The sequence below is a fragment of the Zalophus californianus genome, chromosome 16, assembly GCF_009762305.2.
Source record: "Zalophus californianus isolate mZalCal1 chromosome 16, mZalCal1.pri.v2, whole genome shotgun sequence".
Taxonomy (NCBI): domain Eukaryota; kingdom Metazoa; phylum Chordata; class Mammalia; order Carnivora; family Otariidae; genus Zalophus; species Zalophus californianus.
The window spans coordinates 41,360,268-41,386,902 of NC_045610.1; the positions used below are offsets into that span (position 1 = coordinate 41,360,268).

The 26,635-nt window shown below is 55.9% G+C and overlaps 1 protein-coding gene across 2 annotated transcripts; it reads left to right on the forward strand.

Annotated features, from left to right (window-relative positions):
• The first annotated feature begins 4,252 nt into the window (after nt 1-4,252).
• Nucleotides 4,253-24,306, forward strand: LOC113939059 (signal transducer and activator of transcription 5A). 2 transcript variants are annotated; one of them, XM_035724552.1, is made up of 19 exons: nt 4,253-4,475; nt 5,251-5,420; nt 5,759-5,915; nt 7,085-7,174; nt 9,515-9,689; nt 14,598-14,728; nt 14,998-15,149; nt 15,612-15,767; nt 16,180-16,359; nt 18,399-18,486; nt 18,607-18,729; nt 19,110-19,202; nt 20,097-20,303; nt 20,911-21,005; nt 21,103-21,233; nt 21,687-21,842; nt 22,525-22,576; nt 22,898-23,005; nt 23,995-24,306. In XM_035724552.1, exons 2-19 carry the CDS (start codon nt 5,293-5,295, stop codon nt 24,155-24,157), a joined length of 2,385 nt encoding a protein of 794 aa, XP_035580445.1. In that variant the 5' UTR covers nt 4,253-4,475; nt 5,251-5,292; the 3' UTR covers nt 24,158-24,306. The 2 variants fall into 2 exon arrangements, with proteins under 2 accessions (XP_035580445.1, XP_035580444.1); XM_035724551.1 differs by having other exon boundaries at nt 4,254-4,475; nt 5,283-5,420.
• Nucleotides 24,307-26,635: the final 2,329 nt, after the last annotated feature.

Consider the following 26,635-nt stretch of genomic DNA (forward strand, 5'->3'; position numbering starts at 1 on the left):
GGACAGGGAGAAAGGAGCTCCCTCTGGTCATAACAAAGGAAAGTGGCAGAGTGGTAGGGGTAGCAGGCCAGGAGATGCACAGTCCTCTCCCACGCACCCCTCTGAGGGCCTGAGGTTGGGTACTGGGCTGGCTCAGGCACAAAAGATTTCTTTTTGGTCTGGAAGGAGGAGAAATGAGTGAGTAGAGGGGCCTGGTAGTCCTCACGGAAGGGGATGAGAGCCAGACGTGACCCAGGGCTGCTCAGGACAGCCAGCAGTCCCCCTGGGAGGCCCAGCTCTGTACCACCTCTCCCCTCTCCACCCCCTAGGCTCCAGGGCCTCCCCTTGCCGTGAGAAGGAAGAGCAAAGGATGGGCTCCTCCCCCGTTCTCCGAAGTTGCACACCCTCCTGTCCTTGTCCCATAGGTGGCTCTCCCAAGGCAGGTGGCTAGGGCAGCCAGACAAAGGAAGGCAGGCTTTCCCTCCCACCCACCCAGTCAGTCCTGAGCCCCTCCCGCCCCTATTCCCAGAAACAGAGGAGAGTCACTGTGCCTGAGGCAGGATGGCCGTGTGTTCTCTTGGTAACTTCACTGTAAACTGACTTCCCTGAAGAGTGGTAGAGGACAAGGGACAGAGGCAGGAAGGGCAGACAGGCTTCACGGAAGATCCAGCAGCTTCTTCCCCTCCCCCCAATTCACACAGAATTACTCACTGCACACACACACCCCTTCCCTAGGTTCTGCTCTGTCTTCAGGGACAAGAATGGAGGCAGCCTATCTATCCACAGGGAGGTACCAGGATGGGGAGACTGGGGAGAGGCAGGGACAGTGATCTTGGGGGTGTAGTAGATGCTGAGCATGGGCCTATGGCTCCCCTTCCAAGAGCTTTGGGGCTGGGGCTGGAGAGGAGGTAGATAATCCCAGCAGAGGCAAGGTGAGGGAGAGCAGGGCGTTTAAGCCCAAGGGCTTCAGGTCTCCCTCTGTGGGCACAGAGACACTTCCTGGAATGCCTCCAGCTTTCTTGGGAAGGCTCTCCACCCCATCCTGCCTCCCCTCTGCCCTCTGGCTCCCATGCCCCCGGGAACTCTCCTTGAAGAAGGTACTTGGAGCAGAGGAAACAAAGACAGCTCTGTACCACCTCACCCCCGCCGCCCCCCCCCCCCCCCGCCCTGCCGCCCTGGGTTGGGGGGATGGTTAGGTCAAGGTGACCTCAATCTGTTCTCCCCAGGGAAGGGGCATGAGCGCAGCCTTCTGGGCTAACCTGGTTTCCAAGGGCAGGCCAGAAATGGAACTCGAGATGATTCTTCCCTTCCTCCATAAATTCAAACCCACCTTCATATAATGCACAGGTCAAAGGAGCAGGGGCACGGACTGGCGTGGAGATGGAGGGGCCACACTCTGTACCACAGAACCGTTATGGGCTAGCCCAGCCAGAGGAGACACCTTCCCCTGTGGGTGCGTGCTGGGGTTGGGGGACGTCGGGAAGGCTATACTGAGACCTGTGCATGGGGCTGGGCCCCTTGGATCGTGGAGCCAGCTGTGCACTTTACTGGCCAGACGGTTGTGGACGGCTCTCCTTTCTGGGCTAATCAAATGTGGCTCTGCCCACCTTCAAGGTTGTTGCAAGGATCAGTTGAGTTAAAGGGTGCAACGATGTTTGTATACCAATGTGCCACGATTCAGTTCGGGCTATGTCTTTAGTATGCTAACCACAAACTGGGCTAGGGATTATTACTATTCCTGATAATATTTTATGGTCAGTCTTCTTTGGGGGAATGCATTCCCATATGATTTTTATAATCCTTCCTCACTCCCCATGTAATGTTGTATCTTGGAATTGGGAATGAGGGGCAATTAGCAGAGGCCAGCCTGGGACCCCAGCTCAGTCCAGACCCAAGGCAGTTTCTGATCTTTCTGAACCCCATCCTATAGGCCTCAGTTTTCTCCTCTATAGTCTGGGCCCCTGAAACCACCAGAGTGCTTTGTGGTGGGAAATAGCAGAGACCAAAGCAGGGGACTGAAAGCAAAAAGAAACCCCAAATTTGACATTTCCGGGTAGTTGTGTTATCCGGAGTCATGACCACAGTCACCTCTGCCCCCAACCCAACTTTGACACCCTTCCCTCCTCCACTCCCTTGGGTGGCCTTTGCCCATCCTGGGAAAGCTCCAAAGCTCCTCCTTCTCCCCACTGCATCGCAAAGGGAGGACAGAAGTACAAGGAAATGGAGGGAAACCCAGACAGAAGCAGAGAACCAGACAGAGACCAGAGACCTAGAGAGAAAGAATCAAAAGGAGGGAAATCAAAAAGCAAGAAGAGGCAACAGGCAGTGAAGGACACTGGGATTCAGGGCCTCACAGACAGAGGCCAGATGGGGAGAGAGCCAGAGTTAGCCAGGGGGGCAGCTGCAGCCACTGAACGCAAGGTGGGGGCACAGCATGCGACTCTCTGAAACTATCGGGGCACATCCATTTAGGCCAACCCCTCCAATTTGGCTCACTGGCACCTTAGTCCTAGTTTTTTAGGACCCAGGACTATCCACCTTTGAGCCCAGCCCAGCCCAATCTAGCCAGGTGTTTGGTGGGTGCACCTGCCCGGTAGAGTAGCAGGCCCCTGCAGGCCCTGGGGAGCAGGCTGGAGAGGCAGCTTCCTGGCAGTGGGCAGGCAGGACTCCCACTCTGGACTTGGCACCCCCATATCACCTTCTCCAGATGCCCAGAAGTGGGTACATGGCAAGGATGGTCCCCTGCCTTCCAGATGTGGCTCAGAGGACTTGGAATCCAAGGACTCTCCTCCCAACCACTGGCTTACCCATCTGCTGGAAGTGAGAGGCTGGAGGGCACAAACCCTCCGGGTAGCAATGGGTTTGCATCTGCCCCCAACAGGTTGTGTGACCCTGGCCAAGTCACTTCCTCTCTCCAGTCTCTGTTGTCCCATTTGTAAAATCGTCTCTACAGGTCTTTCCAGCTCTGACACTTGACTCTCATTCCAGGTGACCTCCTAGCTCTGTGTGTCTGGCCCTCCTTCACCAAATGAATTGCCCAGAGTGAGGGAAGAAGCGAGGGAGAGGCCGTGTGCTTCTTCCTCCAGGAGACTAAGGGACTGCAGCCATGTGTGTGAGACCCAGACATCCCAGCTTCTGGAGCTGGAAACGTGGCTTGTTCTCTGAAGGAAAAAGAATGAAAGTGGGGGAGGTACTGAGGGGCAAGAAGGTGAGGGAGTAGTGTGATGAGGGGAGGGAATGGAGAGAAAAGGGCAGACTCAAGAAGGCATCTTGAGGGAGGGAGGTAGATGAGAATGATTCCCTCCAGGACATGTGGTCCTGGCCTGGCGAGGCCCTCCCCTGGTGCTGCCAATCCCAGCTGCCAGGCAGAGGGGAGGCCCAGAGGAGAGGGAAGCTGGGCAAAGGGGATGGAAGGCTTCCAGCCCAGCCTTGCTCAATTCTGCAGGCCCACCCTCCTTGAGCCTTGCCTGGGTCACAACCCCCTCCTTGAGAGCCCCCTACAGGGCCTGCAAAGGCCAGCCGGCAGTTGTGAATTTGTGAGGATTCAAGACAGCCCCTCCGGACCTTTCTGAAGGTAGGACCAGCCTCAGATGTGACTGGACTGGGTGAGCAGAGGGGCAGGATCATTTATGGATCATAGTCTGCAGACCAGGCCATATGCCTGCTGTGTGACCCTGGGCAACTCCTTCCCCTCTCTGGACTTCCATTTCTTATCTGCAAAATTTTGGGGAGGGATTTGAAACTTAAGACTGCCAAGGTTCTTTCCTGTTTCCACTGCAGAGGCAAGTGCAGGGTGGTGGGAGTAATGGAAGGAGGGGAGGTGGTGCCCTGGTGGTGAGCTGCCTTCTCTGGAATCCCCAATCTTTCCCCTCCTTAGGGCTTTGCCTCTGAGGTCACAAAAGCTGTGTCCCCAACCCCCCCCACATTTACATTTACTTTTTTAATCTAGAGACTCAAAAGATGACAAACGCAGAGCTGGAAGGCATCTCCAGCTAGTCCAACCCTACCCTCCTCCCTTTTTACAGGTGAGAAAACAGGCCCTGGTTTGGGATTTCCAGAGCCCGGGACTTCCCGGCTCTCCCACCCCCATCCCCGGCCACTCCAACGCCTGCTGCCCGCCGGTCGGGGGCCCGCGGGCGAGGGCTGCCTGGGACTCCCGGGGGACCCCGCCGTCGGGGCAGCCCCCAGGCGCGGCGCCGCCCAGCCTCGCCACCAGGGGCCTGGCCGCTGCCGCCGCTGCGCACTCGCGAGGGAGCCAGCGACCGAGGGCGGAGGCAGGGAGGGAGCGACAGAGGCTGGGAGGGGTGTTGGCGAGAGCTCGCGCGCTGTGTATGGTCTATCGGAGGCAGCTGACCTTCGAGGAGGAAATCGCTGTTCTCTGCTCCTTCCTGTAGTAACAGCCGCCGCCGCCGCCGCCGCCTCCGGGAGCGCGGGCCGGGAGCGAGAGCCGCGGGGCGGACAGCCGGCCCCGCCGCCGGACGGCTCCGCGCCACCAGGTGGGTGGCCCGGCAGCGCGTCCCGAGCGGCGCGCGCGGAGATGGGGCCCTCGACTCCCACCCCGGGCCCCCGCGCCCCGGGACCCGGAGCCCGACGGCCGGCCGGGGCGCGGGGTCGGGTGTCCCGGACCGAGAGGGAGCTTTGGCGCGGGCGCGGGGCGCGGGACGCTGGACGCGGACGGAGGGAGGGGGCCGCGGGGAGCAGGGGGCGCTGTCGGGCCAGACAGTGGGAGACCGCGGGGGCACGGCTGGGGGGCGCCGCCGTAGAGACAGCGTCTGTCTCCCCAGCCCTCCCTCCTCAACCACCCCACCCACGTGCCGGCGGGGACCGAGCCTTTAGGTGGGAGCCATCGGTGCCCTAAGTTTGGGCTGGAATAACACCCGACCCCCAGCCCAGAAATTGGGACTCGGGGCTCGAGGCGGGGTGGGTGTGTGTGTGTGTGGGAGGGGGGGGGGGTTCTTGCAGCCTTCCCCAGAGGGCCCGTGGGCCTCCGAGTCAAGTTTCTCTTTCAGTTTTCTAGCTGTCCCCCCTCTGGGGAAGCCCCGGTGGGGCGAGGGGAGAGGAAGAGGGGGAGGGCACCTGACTTTCAGGAGCCCCTCCCCAAGCCTCAGCGGGTTCCTTGTTGGAGGGCAGGGCGGCCTTCCCCTCCTCACCATCTTTCTTCCCGCACAGGAAAGCGTGTCTGTGGGAGGGGAGGGGCCTGGCCTGATAGCGGTCCAGGGATGGGTGGGCATGGCAGGGTCAGAGGCAGGCCCAGCCCTCTCTCCTGTCTAGGAGCCTCCTCTGCAGCCCTCCGCTCGCCCTAGGTGAACGGACATGGCGGGCTGGATCCAAGCCCAGCAGCTGCAGGGAGATGCGCTGCGCCAGATGCAGGTGCTGTATGGGCAGCACTTCCCCATCGAGGTTCGGCACTACTTGGCGCAGTGGATCGAGAGCCAGCCATGGTAAGTCCTCCAGCCCTGAGCCGCCGTCTGCGGAGCCTACCACACAGGCCCTTTGACCTTTAGCTCTTCTCTTTGTGTTTTGGTGTGATTCTAGTCCTTTCTGTGCCTCTCTGCAGAAGGGGTGGTGTCCCTGGGAAAGGGGAACAGGGAAAGGGGACCTTGGGAGGGGAGAGGGGGTGTTTCTAGACTGTGATGCCTGTGGAGTTGCCCAGAACAAGTCTTGTGGGCTCTGCAGTGCCCTTAGCCTGGAGCCGGGGATTTCCCACTCCTTCTTGGTGCCTGACCTCCTTGCCCAAGGAGAGGCCACAGTAGTCTTCTCTCCCCTGCCCTGCCCCAAGGGATGCCATCGACCTGGACAATCCCCAGGACAGAGCCCAGGCCACTCAGCTCCTGGAGGGCCTGGTGCAGGAGCTGCAGAAGAAGGCGGAGCACCAAGTCGGGGAAGATGGGTTCTTACTGAAGATCAAGCTGGGGCACTATGCCACGCAACTCCAGGTGGGTGTGTAGGCAGGGTCATCTGCAGGAAAGTAGTGTCTGCCTTCTCTTTCCAGCAACAGAACCCCTAGGTTTTTTCCTGGCCTGGTCACTGACTCACCGTGTGACCCTGAGCTAATCGGTAACTTTTCTGCTCTTCAATTTCCCTCACCCCCTCTTTCTAATCAGACCTGTCAGATTCCTTTTTAGCACACTACAAAGCAAGGGGTGGGGTGTGTTTGTCCCCAACAGAGGGGGGTTGGGTGAAGTGGCATTCTAAACAGATCAAGCAAGAGGTATGGAGGTAGACTGAGTCAAGAGTCCTTTGCTCGACAAAGGAAGACCAAAAGCTCCTAGAAATGAGGGAATGAGGCAACCAGGCATCCCTCCTAGGACTCTTTTAAAGGTGCAAGAGGAGCAGAATTGCCCTGGAGGCAAGAGCTGGATAAAGGAGCCTTGAATGAAGGATGTAGTTGTAAGATGTGCCTTCTCCTTCACTGGGGCAAGGGGGCGGGGGTAGGGGAGGTAGCAGGGAGAGTATGGGGAGAGAGGAAGTTTTTGTGGAACCAGGACCGGGGTGTGGGTGGTAATCACAGTCAGGCATTTATTGGAACTTATTTGTATTTCTCAGAGAACCCTTCTTAAATACAAGCAGCAGGGTGCCAGGGAAATAAAAAGTCCATCCCAGAAGAGGGAGGGAATGGGAGAAAGCTGGAAGAGGAAGGCAAAATAGGAACCCAAGGCCAGGGCAGCAGTAGAAAGTACCTTGACCTTGGCATTGGATGCCCCAAGTCAAGTCATCTGCTCACTTGTTTGCCTCTGGACAAGTACTTAACCTTTCTGAGCATCAGTTTTCTCATCCGCGAAATGGGGATAATAGTTTCTGCCGATGTCAGGGTATCTATGCTCTGAAAGTCAAAGGAGATAGTAGTTTGGAAGCACTTTGGAAACTTTGTAAACTGGGTTTCTGATGCACTGCAAACCAAATATGAAGATCTGGGAGGGGAAATTGAGTCAAGGAGAGATAGAGGTGTCTGGTAACAGTTCCTGAGGTTTCCTGAGGAAAGCTGAGGCAGAGGCTGGAGGAAAGGAAGTCGGGCGGGGGGGGGGGGCACATGGCACCGTGGGGGGCATGATAGGAGCGGCGGGTGGGGGGTGGCCAATCGTAACTGCTGTTGGGATTCTTTCAGAACACGTACGACCGCTGTCCCATGGAGCTGGTCCGCTGCATCCGACATATTCTGTACAATGAACAGAGGCTGGTGCGAGAAGCCAACAATGTGAGTGTCCCATGGTGTGCGGCGAGGAGCTGGGAAGTCCTTCCACACACCTCTTTCCTCCAGACACAACTGTGTTTTATGAATGCTGACAAGAGAGCACCAGGGAAATAAGGGACATGGGCAAGTGTGAGAAGCAACGGCACATGGCAGCTCCAGTCCCTGTACCTTCTCCTCAGGCCCCAGCTTGATCACTTACTAGCTGTGAGACTTGAGTAAGTTACTTAACCTTGCTGAGCCTCTGTTTTTTCAATTGTAAATGGGGCTAGTAACGGTACCTACCTTATAGAATTAGTGTCAGGATTAAATGAGATACTGTGTGGGCCGGGAATAGACAAACAGACCAATGAAACAGAAGAGGAAACCCTAAACACACACGCACACCCCTGGAAATTCAACCCGCATTAGACGTGGCATCACAAACCACCAGGAAAAAGTATTTGTCGTTTAATAAATGGTGCTAGGGTTGAAATGAGAAATGTTCTCTGGTGGTCTGTGAGGAGAGATGGAGCTGAGGTCTGTGTCAGAAGAGACACCCTGGCAAGCTCAGAGAGGTGAGGCCCAGAGAGGCAGAAAGGGACTCATCCCCCGAGCTCTGTAATCATGAAGGCATTGAACATCTGCTTGAACAATGGGACAAACATTATTTTATCTAGAGTAAAGCAAGATGAATTTCATAAAGTGGCATCACATAGGTAAAGACCACGGAACAGTGCCTGGAGCTTATTTATTTATTGCTGTGGGTGCTGATTTCAGGAATTTTACAGTTCATTCAGTAAACATTTATGGAGGTCCTGTGGTGTCTGACACTGGGCTAGGACTAGAGAAACAGATAAAGGCCTGGTCCCCACCTGAAAGGAATTCAAGCAGTGATAGATTCTCTAGGGGTGAGCTGCGTACTAAGGGGCCATATATGGAAAAAGTACCCAACTCAGACTAAGGCAGCCTGGGGGGGGGTGTCCTGAGGACAGGGATGTCTAAACCACAAGGGGAAAGGGGGAAGAAGAAGGAAAGATGAGCAAAAGTAACAGGAGTGTGGCCAGGAAGGCAGGAACCGTCTTAACGCATTTGAAGCCTTGCAAGTAGTCAGTGGCATTGGGGAGAAGGGAGCCAACTTGGGAACCCCAATAGGTAAAGCCAGAGAGGAGGCAGAAGCCAGGTCACAAAGAGTCTTGCAGGAAAACTGTTGTATCCCTTGACTTGTTGCCACCACAGAACTATCTGTAAATATACAAATGAGTTCAGCTCCAATTAAGAAACACCTGTCTAGGGCATAGGTGTTGTCTTGGACGGGGGAAATCGTTCCTTCTCCCAACCATCAAGCTGCTCTTGAAAACCTATGATGTGCTACCCCTTGGGGATTCTGCGGCATGCAAGACAGACAAGGTTCTAGCACTTGGGAGCTTATATCCTAGTGCGTGGAGGCAGACAAGAGAGAAATAAAAACAGAACAAGACACTTTCAGATAAGGGTGGTGCTATTCGAAATCGGCCCATCAGAGAAAGTCACTCTGAAAAGGTGCCAGCTGAAATGCCAGCCTTAGGAAGATTTGGTGCCAGAATGTTCCAGAGTGAAGGAACAACAAGTGCAAAGGCCCTAAGGCAGGAACATGTTTGTGTATTCAAGGAACAGAAAGTACCTGGTGTGCTTGGGCAGCAGTGGTGCTGGGGGGGGTGGAGGTAGGCAGAAGCTCTCAGCTAGGGCACTGGAAGCTGTGGGAAAGAGTTTGGATTTTATTCTGAGAAGAGTTTACAGGACAGGCCCTGAAGGTTTGGTCTCCTCTCAGCCAGATGTTGAAGGAACAGGTCAGGCCAGGTCACCTAAATGCCCTTTCTATACCTCCCCTGTAACTTCCCTCAGTTACGAGAAGGTCTTGAGTGAGGCCACGGATGATGTGTGTTCACACAGCCTTCTTCCACACTGTGTCCCCAGCACCTCACATGGTCCATGGCATTGGATCGGTGAACGAATGTGGAATGAAGGGGTCATCATCTTTAGTAGGCAAATCCAGGTCACTCCTGCATGTGTTGAGTTCTAGTCTCTCCAGAGAGAGCTTAGGTGGACCCTGTTTGGGCGACTCAGGTGGAGGCCAGAGCTACAACAGAAGCTTCTACTGTGCTTTATGAAGTTGTCCTAATCCTCCAGTTCACCTGTTTCCCCTCCTTCTTTCCAACTCCACACCAATTCTGGTAAATGACTATCCTTCCGACTCAAGTTACCCATCTTACTCTAGATTTGGAGTTTGGGGTCTGTGGTATTAGCGTTCCCCGAAGCCTGAGGTTGCCTTCCATCCTCACTGCTCAGCTCACTGCTGCCTGCACTCTCCCCCTGATATGTCCCTAGGGGAGTTCTCCCGCTGGGATCCTGGTTGACGCCATGTCCCAGAAACACCTCCAGATCAACCAGACGTTTGAGGAGCTGCGACTGGTCACACAGGACACAGAGAACGAACTGAAGAAGCTTCAGCAGACTCAAGAGTACTTCATCATCCAATATCAGGAGAGCCTGAGGATCCAGGGTGAGGCCCGCGCGGCTGGGGCAGTGTGTGTCATGAGGGCAAGAGTGAGGACCCCTCTGTGTGCTCCTGCAAGGCTGGGACTCTGTCCGTGTCTGTCTCCACAGAGCCTTACCCAAAGCTTTGGAGAAGTAATGGTTCCCTGTTATTGAGCCCCTGCTATGGGTCCGGCTCCAGGTTCAGCCCTTTGCATGCGTTTTTCAATCCAAACTTTACGGCAGCCCCGGGAAGTAGGTAGCTGTTATTATCCCTATTTTGTAGATGGTACAACTGAGGTTCCAGGAGAGCAAGTAATGTGGCCTGGATTGCTTATAAGTTGCGGAACCAGATCTCAGTTAGAGATATGTCATAAAATCCCAGTACTTTACTAAACAATATTCTCTCCCTGATTGTAGGGATTCAGTGAGTATCTCGATGACTGAATGAATACGGACAAAGTGTTCCCCATTTAGAGGGAGGACTTAGGTTGGGAGTCTCCTGGTTGAACCAGGCTGGGGAGAGGTGGAACTCCAGAAGTGCCCCTTCTTGAGCCTCCCTGATAGGAGATGGAACTGGGAAGAGGAGGTTACAGTGGAAAATTCTCCTGTCTCCTAGGTCCGTAGTTTGCCAGTGGCTGTCATGATAAGTGTGTGGGGAAAGAAAATTTAACTCAGAACAAATCAACTCCTGATACAATTTGAGGAGTCTTGAGACATGGTCCATCTTCCCCCAACTCCAGACTGACCCCAGAGCTGTTCTATCCCATCCTCGTGAGAATAGGAAGTGTCAAGCTGCCTTTTCTTGTGCTCTTCTTTCTCTGGCTTCTTAAGGTAAAACCATACGTCGTTGACTTTAGACCTTTCTTCTATTCTGATACATATATTCAGAGCTTTAAATTTCCTTCTAAGCAATCCTTTGGCTGCATTTCATGATTTTAGCTATGCTGTATATTCATTATTATTCAGTTTGAAATATTTTCTTTTCTGAATAATTATTTGGCCCATACATTATTTAGAAGTATATTGTTTAATTTCCAAATATTTGGGTTTTTTTCCCCATATGTCATATCATTATTGATTTCATTTGCATTTTATTATTGAATTCCACTATTGTCAGAGAACATACTCTGTATGATCTCAATTCTTTCTTTCTTTCTTTCTTTTTTTTTTTTTTTAAGATTTTACTTATTTATTTGAGAGAGAGCGCATGAGAGGGGAGAAGGTCAGAGGGAGAAGCAGACTCCCTGCTGAGCAGGGAGCCCGATGTGGGACTCAATCCTGGGGCTCCAGGATTGAGCCAAAGGCAGTGGTTTAACCAACTGAGCCACCCAGGTGCCCCATCTCAATTCTTTTAAATTTGTTGAGACATATTTTATGGCCCAGTGTATGCTCTGTCTTGGTGAATGTATCTTGTGGACTTTAAAAGAATATATGTCTCACAATTTTTCATTTAAAAGTAGCAATTTTAAGTTAAATAATGTTAACATAAGAGTTTTACTCAAAAAGTCCCCCAAACCAAAAAACCAACATCTGTATTTTCCAAAACAAAACTTAGCAAGAAGCATTGCTTTAGATTTTTACACATCTCTTTAATGTGAAGCTTAATAGGAGATAGCTGGGTCTTGCTTTCAATCTATTATAATATCACATATCTTGCAACCTTTAGAAAATATCACTGTATTCCTTTAAGAGATCGAAAGAGAAAAAGGCAAGTAAGGTCTTCTGACCTTATAAAAACAGTTTTGGCTTTGTAGGCTCCTAGTAAAGTTCTTGGGAACCTTCTAGGGATCCCTGGTCCACATGTTGAGAACCACTATGGTTTCTGTCTTCACTGATTTTTTTTTTTTTTTTTTGGCCGCCTGATTGTTCTATCAGGTGCTGAAAAAGGAGGATCAAAATCTCCTATTGTGGAAATGTCTGCTTCTCCAATTATTTTTGTAAATATTTTCTTTGTGTGTTTTGAAGCTTTGTTATTAGATGCATATAAGTTTATGATTATTATGTCTTGCTGATTGATTGATACCTTAATAACTATGAAATGCCCTTCTTGATCTCTGGTAATACTTTTTGTCTTGAAGTCCACTACAGCCTTCTTATTCTATATAAGCCATAGTATATCTTGATAACATGTTTTTTAAAATTTAAAAGGTAGATACCATATTGTTGAGTCTTGCTTTTATGAGTATTCTGACAATCTCTGCATTTTCTTTTTAAGATTTTATTTATTTATTTGAGAGAGAGGGAGAGTGAGAGAGCACGAGAGGGGGGAAGGTCAGAGGGAGAAGCAGACTCCCCGCTGAGCAGGGAGCCCGATGCAGGACTCGATCCTGGGACTCCAGGATCATGACCCGAGCCGAAGGCATTCGCCCAACCAACTGAGCCACCTAGGTGCCCCTGACGATCTCTGCTTTTAATTGAGGTGTTTAGTCCACTAATATTTAACGTACTATTTAATACAGTTGCATTGAGATCTACATTTTAATGTTTATTTTCTGTTTTCTCCCTAAATTTTTAGTCATTTTCCTCCCTTTTTAAAACCTATTTAAATTTTTTTTTTAGAATGCTGTTATGCTGTTTTATTTCTTTTAAAGATTTATTTAGTTATTTATTTGAGAGAAAGAGAGAGCATGCGGGGGTTGGGGCAGAGAGAGAAGGAAAATGAGAGAAGCAGACTCCCCGCTGAGTGCAGAGCCCCATGCAGGGCTCCATCTCAGGACGCTGAGATCATGACCTGAGCAGAAATCAAGAGTCCAACGCTTAATTGGCTGAACCACCCAGGTGCCCCTATGCTGTTTTAATTTAACTACTGAAGCTCTCCTCACCCTGCCGTGTGGGTGTGTCCCATATGTGAATTCCTCAACACATTGCCAGAATCATAGTAGGTGCTGAGTAAATGTTGGTGGGATGATTCTAGCATGTCTTCCTCTGAATCCATCTTGGACTGACCCCAGAGAAAGGGTGGCCCTCTTCCTAGATTAGGGAACAGGAGAATTTAGGCTGTTAGTTCTTTTTTTTTTTTTTTTTTAACATTTTATTTATTTGAGAGCGAGAGAGAATGAGGCAGGGGAGGAGCAGAGGGAGAGGGAAAAGCAGACTCCCCACTGAGCACAGAGCCTGACCCGAGGCTCGATCCCAGGACCCAGAGATCAGGACCTGAGCAGAAGTCGCACGCTCTCCTCCGGGCTGTCGGTTCTGCCCCAAGCCTTTGATGGCCGATAGTACTTCCAGTCCTATTCTTGGGTTTTCTGTTTCCGATTTTTGGGTTTGGGTTAGATTCTGCTTTGGGTTTATACCCATCATGCAACGTCAGTTCAGCCTCACTTATCAAGTTCACTCATCGGAAACACAGACTATTGTTCTGTTTGTGCAAGAGAAGGCTCAGCCCCCTCCATGGAGCAGAGAATTGCCCCACACCTCCTGACCTCCCTCCCAGAAGCTTCTGCAAAGTGGCAGGAGAGACCTAAGTGGGTCACTCACATAGGGAGGTTGGGCCCAGGTGGAGGGATCACCGGCACCCCCCTGTGGGTGGCAGGATTTCTGAGGTGGCCTCAGGACTACTCTGCTGTGTGCCACGGCTGGACGGTAGTCTTCTCTCTCAGTCCCCGGCCGTGAGATCAGAACCTTGTATTTCCAGTTCTCTTCTAGTGCTGGGCTTGCCCTGGCTGTCAGGAGTTGCTTTAGTCTGTCCCAGCTTGTGTGTCCATGAGGCAGGGCCTCGGTCGGTGTGACATGGCCCTCGACCACGACAGGCTGATGCTCACATCTCCTTGTCTGAGCCCAGGTGAGGACACTGGGATGCTCAGCAAGGTGATGGGCAGGCCGTCCTAATCCCAGCACGGAGGACAGCGGTTACCTTTGGAGGCAGGGATGGGTTTGCAAGCAGGGAAGGATGTACGGGTGGCCTTCACTGTGGCTTCTTAAGCTGGGTTACTGATAACACAGGCGTTCCTTGCATCACTCTACCTTCCCTGGGTCTGAGTATTTCATAATAGATTTTTTGTAGAAGGGTAAGGAGGCCTCCCTGACTCCCTATTCCTGCCATGGATGAGAGTCCCAGCGCGAGTGTGGCGAGAAGCTGCCTCCCTCTCCCCCGCCTTCTCCGTCTGTCCCTGTCTGTCCCTGTCTGTCCCTTGTCTGTGCCTCTCTGTCTCCTTCCGGTCGGTCAGCCGAGCTCACGGTCACCCGACCTGGACAAACCAACACGTTAGGCCCCCGCCAGCACCTAGAGAAACCCCTTGTTGCAGAGAAGAGGCTGCTGGGCTCCGGGGGCGGGACAGAGCCTGCGGGGCGGGGGCTCCCCTGAGGAGGCCCTGCCATGTGGGGTGGGACTGAGCAGCTGCTGGTCTCTGTCACCCTTTAACCCGCCCCGGAAGCCACTCCCCAGGAAGGACTAACTCTCACCTAGAGCGCCCGCGTGCCGGGAGGTTCCTTGAGCCCTTTGTGGATCATCACTTCCTTACTCCTCAGCGACCCACTGAGGCAGGGGCCGAGATTCTCCCCTTCTGCACATGGGCAGACTGAGGCCCCGAAGAGTGAAATGATTTGCCCGAGTTCCCCCAGTTAGTAAACGGTGAGGGCCCACACGGAACCAGGCAGCGAGGCTCCGCGCTGGACCCCCGTGTGGCGTGGGGAGGTCTGGGCGGGCAGCTGTGCGGACTAAGGTGGGAGGGGAGGCCTCGGGGCAGCATCCTCCTCAGCTGTGCCCTCAGGCTTCCGTCTGCACACTCCCTGAAGGGGAGATCAAAGTCGAGAGGCCAGGGCCAGAGCCCGCTCACGTCTGGCACCCTTGGCTGCTAGAACCCCAAGTTGCCGTTGGTCAGGTGTTGGGCAGCCCCTTGAGGGTCTTGCCTCCCAAAGAGGTGTGTGTGTTCCACTGGGCTTCCTGCAGGGAGCTGGGGGATGATGATCACGGGTGTCCCGTCCCCCCCTCTAGCTCAGTTTGGCGGGCTGGCCCAGCTGAGTCCCCAGGAGCGGCTGAGCCGGGAGACGGCCCTGCAGCAGAAGCAGGTGTCCCTGGAGGCCTGGCTGCAGCGCGAGGCCCAGACACTGCAGCAGTACCGCGTGGTAAGGGGCATCTGCGTCCTCCCCTCCCACGCTCGGAGGCCCACATCCTGAGCCGTCCGGGGTGCCCGAGAGAGGGCTAGGGCCAGGGAGAGAGCGGGCCCCAGGAGAGCTGGAGGCCAGATCCCTCTTTCCTGTGGGGGGCACGTGAGGCAGTGCAGGTTTGGGAGAGGGGAGGGCCTGTGCCCGGGGCCTGGTCCCCAGCCCTGCCTCCCGAGTGAGGGCTGTTCTCTGGGAGCCCAGAAGGGCCTGCTCTCCCCGCCTGCCTTCAGGAGCTGGCCGAGAAGCACCAGAAGACCCTGCAGCTGCTGCGGAAGCAGCAGACCATCATTCTGGACGACGAGCTGATCCAGTGGAAGCGGCGGCAGCAGCTGGCCGGGAACGGAGGGCCCCCCGAGGGCAGCCTGGACGTGCTGCAGTCCTGGTAATGGTGTATGGGGGGCGGCCTGCGGGGGCAGGAGCGCCACCACCAGCTGCTCCTGCCGCCGCCCACGTTTCCCCGAGCAGCTGGCTCGCGCTGGCCCGTAGCGAGGCTTTCTTCACCGGGGCTTCTGGCTCCTGAGGCTGACCTGGGGGCCCCCATCGTGTGCCACCTGCCCAGGAAGGGAGTCCCTGTGCTGGGGAGGGGGGCAGGGCTGGGTGTGCAGAGTGACCCTCAGGCGGAGTGGAGCCGGGTCGGGGTGCTGCCCCGCGCTCCCGTGTTCCTGCCAGGCGGGGTGCTCTGCTCTGCTCCGTGGGCAGGAGCGGCGGCTCAGGTGCAGAGCCTTCCAGGGTGAGGGTGGAGCTGGGTCTTGGGGCGTTCTCCCCAGACTGGAGCCCCTCGGCCTCGAGCCTGGGGGACGGGGTGACGCCGTTGTCCTCCCGGTGGCCTGGGCCTCCCGTGCAGGTGTGAGAAGTTGGCCGAGATCATCTGGCAGAACCGGCAGCAGATCCGCAGGGCTGAGCACCTCTGTCAGCAGCTGCCCATCCCCGGCCCAGTGGAAGAGATGCTGGCTGAGGTCAATGCCACCATCACAGACATCATCTCAGCCCTGGTGACCAGGTGACTGCTGCCTCCGGCCACGCCCGGCCCCCGGGTGGTTGCACGGGGGAGGCAGGGGTGCTTTGCCCACCGGGGTTGCCGCGGGCGGGGGTGGGGGCTCTCGTTGGAGTCCTTGTCTCCTTTGTCTCGGGCCCCCATCCCCCTCTGTCCTCAGTGGCAACGGCTGCTTGGTGTTGACCTTGCCCAGTGCGTGTTGTGGGCGCTCCGCGGACTGCCCTTGTCCCCCCACAGCCTGTCCAGTCATGTCACTGCCTCCCCTCCCACCACCTCCTCTGACTCTCGGGGGCCTCCCTGGGCACAGGAGCTGTGCCGTGCGCCCTTCCTTTGCCTCCTGAGCCCCGGTGGCCTCCCCACGTGGGAGGGGAGGCCTGAGCCGGCGCCATGTGTGGTCTGGTCACTTGTGTCCCCGCAGCACCTTCATCATTGAGAAGCAGCCCCCTCAGGTCCTGAAGACCCAGACCAAGTTTGCAGCGACGGTGCGCCTGCTGGTGGGTGGGAAGCTGAACGTGCACATGAACCCCCCCCAGGTGAAGGCCACCATCATCAGCGAGCAGCAGGCCAAGTCGCTGCTCAAGAATGAGAACACCCGCAAGTACGTGGGCCCCTGTCCCTGCCTTTCCCCTCCCTACGTTCTGGACTGGGACGTCCTGTCTCTTCTTTAACTAGGGTCCTGGGTGATGGGGGCAGCTCAGCCTCACTCCCTGCAGCCGTGGTGCAGTGTCTCTCCAGTTCATTCTGTCTGTCCTGGTGTACACGTTGTTCCTCTTGACCCATAGTCGGTCAACATGGGTTGCACAGCTGGCTTGTTCGAGTGCCTGTGCATCATGAGGACTGGGAAGAGCTGCGATCCACACAGTCCTTGGCTCTGTGTTCGCCCAGCCCAGCAGAGCCAGCAGCAGTCGGGAGAAATGTAGTGTGCGCCAGGGGAGACCGAGGGCACTGTGGAAGTGGGTCATGGTGGCGGGGGGGCAGAACGACAGTGTCAGGATGCAGGCTGAGTGGGAGTAGCTCGTGCGAAGGTGTGGGGAGAGAGGGGAGGGAGACCTTCAGACAGAGAGAACATGGGCCTTTTCCAAAAGGAGAGCGCAGAGAAGGCGTATGTGGCTGGAGAACCCGGGGTGGGATCCAGGGATCAGAGCAGGCCAGCCACCGAGGATGCAGTGAGTGAATGAATGAGGGAGTGAATGAGTGAAGTGGGAGACTGGGTCATGTGTATTGAGAGCCTACCTTGGGATCTGAGGATAGGATGATAAAGAAGCCAAAGAGGTGCTCGTGCTCTTAGAGCTTACGTTTGGGCTGCGGAGGGAGTCGGTTACGTGCTTGTAGTGATCCAGCAATGTCAACAAGTGAAAGACTCTAGAGAGAAGATGAAACAGTGATATCATGGCATCCGGATAGATGTTGCCTCACCACATGAGTGACTGCAGAAGGCCTTTCTGAGGAGATGCTTGAGTTGAGACCTAAACAAGAAGGTCAAGGGTGTTTGGGGCAACAGGAGGAGCAGGTGCCAAAGTCCTGAGGTTGCACCGAGTTTGCGTGTTCAGCAAACAGACAAGGCAGCATGACTCACTTGTTCTGGGTGAGGGGAGAGGAGCCCATGGAGGCCAGGGAGCCGGGCAGGGTTTGACCATGGGGTCCTTGTAGGCTGTGGTCATGGTTTTTATTTTAACTGCACTAGAAGCTGCCAGGGGGCCCTGGGGGCCCCCACATCAATCTCAATGCTGAAGGAATTTTTAACGATAGATAATTTTTTTTAATTTTTTTTTTAAAGATTTTATTTATTTATTTAATTGACAGAGAGAGAGAGACAGCGAGAGAGGGAACACAAGCAGGGGGAGGGTCAGAGGGAGAAGCAGGCTTCCCGCTGAGCAGGGAGCCCGATGCGGGGCTCGATCCCAGGACCCTGAGATCATGACCTGAGCTGAAGGCAGTCGCTTAACCAACTGAGCCACCCAGGTGCCCCAACGATAGATAATTTAATGACAATTTAATAATAGAGACCCAGAGCCCACCCTTGAAGAATTTGCTCTACCCAGGGGCGCCTGGGTGGCTCAGTCATTAGCCATCTGCCTTTGGCTTGGGTCGTGATCCCAGGGTCCTGGGATCGAGCCCCGCATCAGGCGCCCTGCTCGGCGGGAAGCCTGCTTCTCCCTCTCCCACTCCCCCTGCTTGTGTTCCCTCTCTCGCTGTCTCTCTCTCGTCAAATAAATAAAAATAAAAAAATCTTAAAATTTTTTTATTTAAAGTTTTTTAAAAAAAAACTTTGCTCTACCCTTTAGGCTTGAGACACAGAGAGGAACGCTCTTTTTTTTTTTTTTTTTTGGAGGGAGAGAGTTTGAGCAGGGGAGAGGGGCAGAGGGAGGAGCAGAGGGAGAGGGACAGCAGATTCCACACTGAGCAGGGAGCCCAACTCGGGGCTTGATCCCGGGACCCTGGGATCATGACCTGAGCCAAAAGCAAGAGTTGGCCACTTAACCGACTTAGCCACCCCAGCGCCCAGAGGGGAACACTCTTAGGGGCAGGGGCAGGGGCTGCTGGCTGGGCTTTCCGGCATGAACACCTGGCCCAGGGTGTGCACAGAGCCATCCTCCTGGGGCCCGCATGGCGATGGGGCTCCTCTCTCCTTCCCAGCGAGTGCAGTGGCGAGATCCTGAACAACTGCTGTGTGATGGAGTATCACCAGGCCACCGGCACCCTCAGCGCTCACTTCCGGAACATGGTGAGCCCAGGGCCTGACCCCTGGGGTCGGGGGGGATCGTCTGCCCAGGCCGAGTCCCTGTAACCAGCTGCTTTCTCCTCATCCCCCTCCGCACGCCCCCCCCCCCCCCCGGCCCCACAGTCGCTAAAGAGGATTAAGCGTGCTGACCGGAGGGGCGCTGAATCCGTGACGGAGGAGAAGTTCACGGTCCTGTTTGAGTCTCAGTTCAGTGTTGGCAGCAATGAGCTTGTGTTCCAGGTGAAGGTGAGGCCTCACTCTCCCATCCCCCACAGGTCACCCAGACAGGTGAAGACCTACCCGAGGCCACCTGACTGGTTTGGGAAAGCCAGAGAGCTCTGAATCCTCACACGGTCATGGCCCATTTAGCCCAGGGGGCTACCTGAAACCCTGCTTTCACTCTGCTGGTGCCTGCTTGCTAGGTTACAATCTCGCACCAGCCACAGTGAACTTAGGTAATGGGCCGAGAAGAACGAGGCTGTGGGGGGTTTTTGTTGTTGTTGTTGAATTTTGCTTTGGTTTGATTGGGAGGTTTTGTGGGTGGGATCGTGGGTGAGGAATGAGGGCTAAGTGAGGGTGAGATGGCGGTCGTGTGCCTTCTACACTCATTCCTTTGACTCCCGTAGACCCTGTCCCTTCCCGTGGTTGTCATCGTTCACGGCAGCCAGGACCACAATGCGACCGCCACCGTGCTGTGGGACAATGCCTTTGCTGAGCCGGTAAGTCCTCGGGGGACCCCCATCTCACCCCCCGATGCCCCAGGAGTCTCTGTGAGTCAGCCCCAACCCCCTGGGGCCCTGCTGGGTGGTCCCCCGCCAACCCCAGGGCACACCGGAGCCGAGGTGAGGTAAGGGACAGCTCACGGGAGCGTGCTGCCTGGGGCATGTCCTCAGCCTCCGTCTGGGTTCCCGTCTCCGGAAGGGGATTTCCTAGATCTGTGAGCGTAGCCGTTGGGCCCTGGTCTCTGATCTTCCTTCCACTCATGGTTTGGGTCCCTGATCTCTATCCCAGACTCCTGGTCTGGGTCTCTTATCGCCGTATACCCACCCCTCTGCCCCTGCCACTCTGCCTTTCTTTCTTTCTCTCTTTCTTTCTTTCTTTCTTTCTTTCTTTCTTTCTTTCTTTCTTTCTTTCTTTCTTTCTTTCTTTCTTTCTTTCTTTCTTTCTTTCTTTCTTCTTTCTTTCTTTCTTTCTTTCTTTCTTTCCTTCTTTCTTTCTTTCTTTCTTTCTTTTCTTTTCTTTTCTTTTCTTTTCTTTTCTTTCTTTTTTTAAGATTTTGTTTATTTATTTGAGAGAGCACGTGCAGAGAAAGCACGTGGGGGGGGTGGATAAGCAGGATGATCAGGCCCCCCCACTGAGCAGGGGAGCTGAGCCCAGGACCCTGGGATCACGACCTGAGCCGAAGGCAGACGCCTAACGACTGAGCCACCCAGGCGCCCTCCTGCCCTGCCCTTTTTTCTCTTGTGTTTGTGTCTCCTTTTCTGGATCTTTCTTAGCCGCCTCTGTCTCTTGGTATCTGTGTGTGTGTGTGTGTGTGTGTGTGTGTGTGTGTGTGTGTGTGTGTGTAAATATTTCCTACTCCGTCAGTCTGCTTTCTCTTCTCTCCGTCTCAGGGCAGGGTGCCCTTCGCCGTGCCCGACAAAGTGCTGTGGCCGCAGCTGTGTGAGGCGCTCAACATGAAATTCAAGGCCGAAGTGCAGAGCAACCGGGGCCTGACCAAGGAGAACCTCGTGTTCCTGGCTCAGAAGCTGTTCAACAACAGCAGTGGCCACCTTGAAGACTATAATGGCATGTCCGTGTCCTGGTCCCAGTTCAACAGGGTGAGGGACCCGCCACCAGCTGCCTGCCCCAGGGCCACCTGTGCCCTGCCCGGCTTTCCCCACCTCACAGACGGGTTACTGGCTTCGGTCAGCACTGCCCCGTCCACCCCGCCCTGCCCTCTCCCACATCCAGGAGGGACGGGGGCTAATACCCCAGGGAATGGAGGCAGGGGCAGCAGGAAAGTGCACGTAGCTCTGAGAGCCAAAGCAGGACAGTGGAAGGAACCCGGGGCTGGGAGTGCCGATCCTTGAGTCCCTGTCCTAGATCTGTTAACTAAGTGGCCAGGCCCTTCCCTTCTCTGCCTCAGTTTCCCCATCTGCCCATCGGGGCAGAAACGATTTTGGAGGTCTTGTCCAGCTCAGACAATTCTGGGCACCTCCTACCTCCACCCCTGTGTCTGAGAGGCAAGAGGCGGGTTTAGTGTCTCGTCCTGAGGCTGTGTATGGGTTGGGGGCTGTGTCCGTGTATGGACCGCTGGAGTGCGGGGCGAGTAGGGCGAGGAATTGGGAGAGGTGTGCGTGAGGACAAGAGGGCATGGACTGCTTCCTGGGCCACCTGTGATGACGGACCACAAACCCTGACTTGGGGTTTCCTGGGGGCTCTCAGGAGAACTTGCTGGGCTGGAACTACACCTTCTGGCAGTGGTTCGATGGGGTCATGGAGGTGCTGAAGAAGCATCACAAGCCCCACTGGAATGACGGGTGAGGAATGCGGGGGGCCCCGGGGGCTGGGAGGCCATGGGCTCCGGGTACAGAAGATGCTGGCCTGGTAGTGACGCTGTATGCTCCATGCACCCAGGGCCATCCTAGGTTTTGTGAACAAGCAACAGGCCCATGACCTGCTCATCAACAAGCCCGATGGGACCTTTTTATTGCGCTTTAGCGACTCCGAAATCGGGGGCATCACCATTGCCTGGAAGTTTGACTCTCGTGAGTGCCCCAGCTCCCATTTCCTTGCTCCCCATTCCCTATCAGGTCTGCATCCTTAGAAGCTTTCCCCAGGGGAAAGATTGAAACTGAACTCAAAGTAGGGAAAGAGTGTTGCTCAGAAATACATTCCCTTTCTACCATTTACCGTCGTGGAGAACTTATGGTCACTGGCCCCATAGCCTCCAGAGCTGCTGGGGGAGTTCTTCAGCGGTTCTGAGTTCTCCCTTCTCTGCCCTCACTTAGCCTTGCTGGCATCTTCTTGCTTGGTTCGCTGGGTAAGTGTTCCCATGGTCAGTTGCTTGCCCTGTGCCAAGGAGTGCAAGACAAGGTGGAGGGTTGCAGAGCAGGCTAGTCAAAACCCAGATGTTTCTACAAGCTGGATCTCAAACCCCATGACCCTGACCCTCCTCCTGAGGGTGGTGGGTGGTGGGAATGAGCTTGTCCTTTTCACAGCCGACCGCAACCTGTGGAACCTGAAGCCGTTCACCACACGGGACTTCTCCATCCGGTCACTGGCTGACCGGCTGGGGGACCTGAGCTATCTCATCTACGTATTTCCCGACCGGCCCAAGGATGAGGTCTTCTCCAAGTACTACACCCCTGTGCTCGGTGCGTCCTGGGCCCTTCCGCAGCCTGTGGACAAAGCTCTTGGGGCGAGGCAGCTGGGACTCCCCAGGAAGAGCCCAGGGGCCATTTCCCCGCCGTGGGCTTGGTCGGTGGCTTGGTGTGGAGCACGGGGAGGGGATTTCAGGTCTCGCAGCTGAGAGGGAAAACAAACCCTCTGACCCAGCTTCTCTGCAAAGTGCAAAGCTGGGTGGATTCTCACTTCTGTGCCCTTGGAGGAAGTCAGGAGGCAGTGCGAGCCAGGATAATCATACCCACACATAATGCACGACTCCCATCTTAATCAGCTGCTCTCACGGCTTCCACCCTCAAACCTGCCCCCGAGTTGAACGTGGGAAGCAAAATGGACAGGTTTTTCCTCTTCAACTTGTCCCTAGTCCACTGTTGGGTTTGCTGCTAGGCATTGGTTCTGCTTCCTCGGCAGAGTGGGGTGAGGAGAGGGAGAGCAGAGGGCCAGAAACGGAAGCAGGAGAAAGGATGAGATTGGAGCCAGGGGTCTGGGTGGCCCTCGAGGGGTCCATCGGCAAGTGTTTATAGGAATCTGTGGGAAATCTCATCCCCGCTGAGGCCCCACAGTGATGTGGGTAGGAGGCAGACTGCATGCCATGGGCTTCCACTGCCTGGGAGCTCCCAGAGGCAGGTTCTCATCACGCTCCCCTCTCGGCAGCTAAAGCAGTGGACGGATACGTGAAGCCACAGATCAAGCAAGTGGTCCCTGAGTAAGTACCCAGGGTCCAGCTCTGGCCTCCTGCTGCCTCCTTTCTCTTCCCCCGGTCCCCCTCACCCCTCACCCCTCACCGCTGCTCCTCCCACTCACAGGCCCTGCGTGGCCCAGCCCGCCCTTCCCCCCGAAGCCTGGCTCAGCCCTGGAGAGGGAACTGGGCTTAGTCTCAATGGGACCAGGACCCAGGGAGCTGGAGTCCCAGGCCCAGTGGGCACTTTGTCCTTCCATACCCCAAAAAGGTGTAAAAATGCTCCCCCCCCCCCCAAGTCAGCTGCTGCCCGGAGGCCACTGAGGCTCTGCTGTGTTTCTCCTGCAGGTTTGTGAGTGCGTCTGCAGACTCTGCCGGGGCCAGCGCCACCTACATGGACCAGGCCCCTTCCCCAGCCGTGTGCCCCCAGGCTCATTATAACATGTATCCCCAGAAGTAGGTTGTGTTCTCATGGGGCTCCGCGGGAAGGAAGTGGGCACCTGGCCTCAGGCTGGGCCCCGGGAGGGCTGGTGGGCAAAGGGACCCAGAGCTCCTGTAGGTCTGAGACCACCCAGGCCGGGCTCCAGCATGTGCCCAGGTGCAGCGAGGGAGATCAGCCAGTAAAAAGCATAGAACATAAGCTACATATAGCAGGGTCCTTGTTCTGGTGCTGACCAGCTGCGTGACCTTGGGAAAATTATTGAGCCTCCCAGATGTTCAGTTTCCACATCTGTAAAATGGAGGCAAGAATACCTACCACACGGGATTGGGGGCAGGACTGAGAGAGTACAGGTAACCATTTAGCTCAGGTGAGCTACAGATGGGACGGTTGCTCTTAGGAGTTGGAGGGAAACGGGGTATCACTTGCTCCTCTGTGGAGTTCCCAGGGCAGAGAATTAATTCTCTTCTGAGCTGTGGGTGGCTCCAACTGGATGTCTGGGTGCCTGGGAGACACAGGCTGCACTGGGACGACCATGGGCTTGAGAGTCACAAAGACTGGAATTCCAATCCTGAATCCATTTGCCAGCCAGGTGGCCCTGAGTGGGTTTCCGAACATGGCTGAGCCTCCCTGTGTAAAGTGGAGCAAATACCGACCTTACAGGTGGCTAAGGCCCAGCGCGTTGTAGGTGCTTAGCAAATGGAGCCCATGGTTGAGTGGAATAGTGTCACAGTGGGCAAAACTGACTGGCCCAACCGTGTCTTGCAGAGGAGAGGGACGGGGGGACAAGGGAGAGGAACTCTCTGAGCCCACTCAATATGGCAATGAGCGTTGAGACTAGAACTTGAGTATCTCTCAACGAGCCAATGACTGATGTTTTCAGCTTGGGGTTTGCGGGGGCGGCCAGCCAGAGCCAGTCCTGTTCCCATGAGACTGTGGTCTGAGAGGGGAGGGGGCCAGCGGCCTGCTCAGCTCCCTCTGACCTCCCTCTCTCCCTCGCTCCCAGCCCTGACCCCGTCCTCGACCAGGATGGAGAATTTGACCTGGATGAGACCATGGACGTCGCCCGGCACGTGGAGGAACTCTTACGCCGCCCGATGGACAGTCTGGACCCGCGCCTCTCCCCGCCTGCCGGCCTTTTCACCTCTGCCCGAGGCTCGCTCTCATGAATGTTCGAATCCCACGCTTCTCTTTGGAAACAACACTCAGTGTGAAGGGGGCGTGTTAATGGTGATTTTAGTGTTGCTGGGCGTACGGATGCCTCCGCTGTGTGTGTGTGTGTGTCTGCCTCGCCTGCGCCCAGGAGCCACCAGCTTGCTCTCCAGATCAAGGCGCCCGAGAGCCCGCCAGGCCTGTGTCTGTCGCGGGAGGGGCTCCGCTTCTGCCGGCTGCTGTCACAGGTGCTGTTCCTGCCTGGGCCTTTCCGGCCTCACCGCTGTTTGAAGGAAATTATTCAAGAAGGGGCTTGGAGACGGGTCACGTCTCTCTCCCAGCTTAAGTTGTACTCCTGAGTGAGAAGCTTTAGCTCCCAAGTGTATGCGTATGTGTTTATGCATGTGCATCTGTTGCCATGCACGTGTGTTGGTCTATTGATTCTTTCCCTCGGGAGGGAGGCTGGGATTCAGTTTTGAGTCATGTTTATACTTTATCTAATGACTATGGACTCGAGACTGTTTGTGACCCGAGGGCTTATCTACACTGTGGCCCTAACGCAGCAGGAACGGGTCTTTGGGGTCGGGTCTGTCAGAGCTGCTCTGAGTACGTAGTTGCTTGGCCTCCCGGCCTCCTGGCCTCCAGCCAGGGCACCTGGGCTTCATGTTGCCCGGTCCTGCTATCATTTTCCAAGTGTGATCGCCTCCCCTCCATCGGGCCCCAGCCTTCTTTCCCTGACGCTCTGCAACCCTGCTCCCAGGAAAGGTGGGAGACGGGCAGGAACTGGGCTAGGATGTGGTGGGTGAACAGAGGGCCGGGGACTTGCAGGGCTGATCCCCCTCTCCTCCTGGAAAACTGCACTGAGAGACGGCCGCAGAGAAGCCGCTTGCTGCATGCCTGTGGAATCCCGAGTGAGGGGTAAAAGCTCAGTTCGTTCCCCCCTGCTGGCAGGTGGACCTGGACTAGGCCTCATCACAGTTGCATGACGCCGAGGTCTGAGAAGGCCTTGCTCCCGACCTCATGAGCTCCTCCCTCGGAGGCTCTGTGACGTGCAGCCGGGGGCAGCTGGTGGCAGAGGGTCGGGAGTCCCAGGTTTAAACATCCCTGAGGGAAGGTGGGGACCAGAAGAGGGATCCTTGTGTCCTTTGTACATAGGCCACACATTTGTGTAAACAGTGTTTTCAAATAAAGTATTTTTTTCATAAATTTGCTGGCACGGCTCCCGGGTGGGCAGCCCTGGGTAGTGGGGATCCCTGGCCGCTGGGATGGTTTTGTTGCTTCCCTCCCGTGTGGCTGGTGCTGTAATGCTTCCAAAGCTACCACTCTGCACCCTCTTCCGTGTGTTAAGGGCGCCCACCAGCCCTGGAACGCTGTCTCCACTTCTCAGAAGACAAACCGACTAGGGCTGGAGGCCTTGGGGGAAGGGGGCGGGGGCCAGGAGCGGGAAGAACGGGGCGGGGGGGGGGGGCGGTCTGGGCTTCTCCTAATCAGCTGCTGCTATAAGCAATCTTGAAGCCTTTGATGTGGGGGTGGGGGGGGGTGGGGGGCAGTGCCAGGGCAGCAGGGAGCCTCAGCGACAGTCCCTCCTCGCCCGCCTCTTCCTGGACACCAGCAGGTGGCACCATCCCACTGCCACCAGCCCATTCAAAGGGCCAGCCGGCCCAGTGACCCGTAGGGAAGCTGGGCGAGGAGGATGGTCTCCCCATTTGGACCCCCTGGCGCCGACCTGCTGCCAGTCCAGGGGCTGTCACTGGGGCCCTGGTGGGGGGGTGGCGGGGAAAGGCTTGGGGAGCCAGGACCTACCCATGAGGTTCCTTCAGAGCTCAAAGCAAGGGAAGAGGGGTTTGCAGCCTGCCCCAAGGAGGCGCAGGGGCCCTGTGTGGGGCTGGCGGGGGTGGGCTGGCGGGGAGAGCAGCCGCTAATCTCCCCTTCCATCTCGGCAGGGCTGGTGGCTGGTATCTCAGCCCGCGGCGCGGTCTCCATGGCGCTTGGTGGGGGGGGGGGGGGAGCCAGCCGAGTGGGCGCGTTGATGTCTGTGAATTATCACCACCCGTCGGGCAGCCAGTGAGGTGTTTCCGTTCATCCCCGCTGAGTGAACTGAAGAGAAAGTGATAATGGAGCAACTGTGGGAGGGGAGGCCTTGGGGTGGGGTGGGAGTATCTTCACCCCAAGCCCCCTTAGGTAGCGCTTATCTGACCCCAGACAGGTTGGTGGGGCTTGCAAAGGCCCGAGGAGGGGGGAAGGAAGAGGGAGAAAGGGGCCCTCCACGGCTACCTCTGGCTCCTCCGGTTACCCCTTCCCTGGAGGCCGCTGGCTAACATAGTTGGGGGGTGCTCGGGGCCCCAGAAATGGGCTGCGGGGACCAGCCTGGGAGCAGGGGCACCCGCCTCCTGTCAGGGTCCAGGCTCGGCCTGTGGGTAAGGCCCCCTCAGAACTGAAGCGGGGGAGTGGAAGGGGGACCTCCAGCAGCCAGAGACAGAGCTGCCACGCCCTCA

Bases quoted from the DNA above. Each gene is read 5' to 3' on its own strand.
- LOC113939059 (XM_035724552.1), top strand. From the start codon at position 5,293: ATGGCGGGCTGGATCCAAGCCCAGCAGCTGCAGGGAGATGCGCTGCGC. The intron at 15,768-16,179 runs GTGACTGCTGCC...GTGTCCCCGCAG, and splicing joins ATCTCAGCCCTGGTGACCAG to CACCTTCATCATTGAGAAGC. The intron at 19,203-20,096 runs GTAAGTCCTCGG...TCTCCGTCTCAG, and splicing joins ACAATGCCTTTGCTGAGCCG to GGCAGGGTGCCCTTCGCCGT.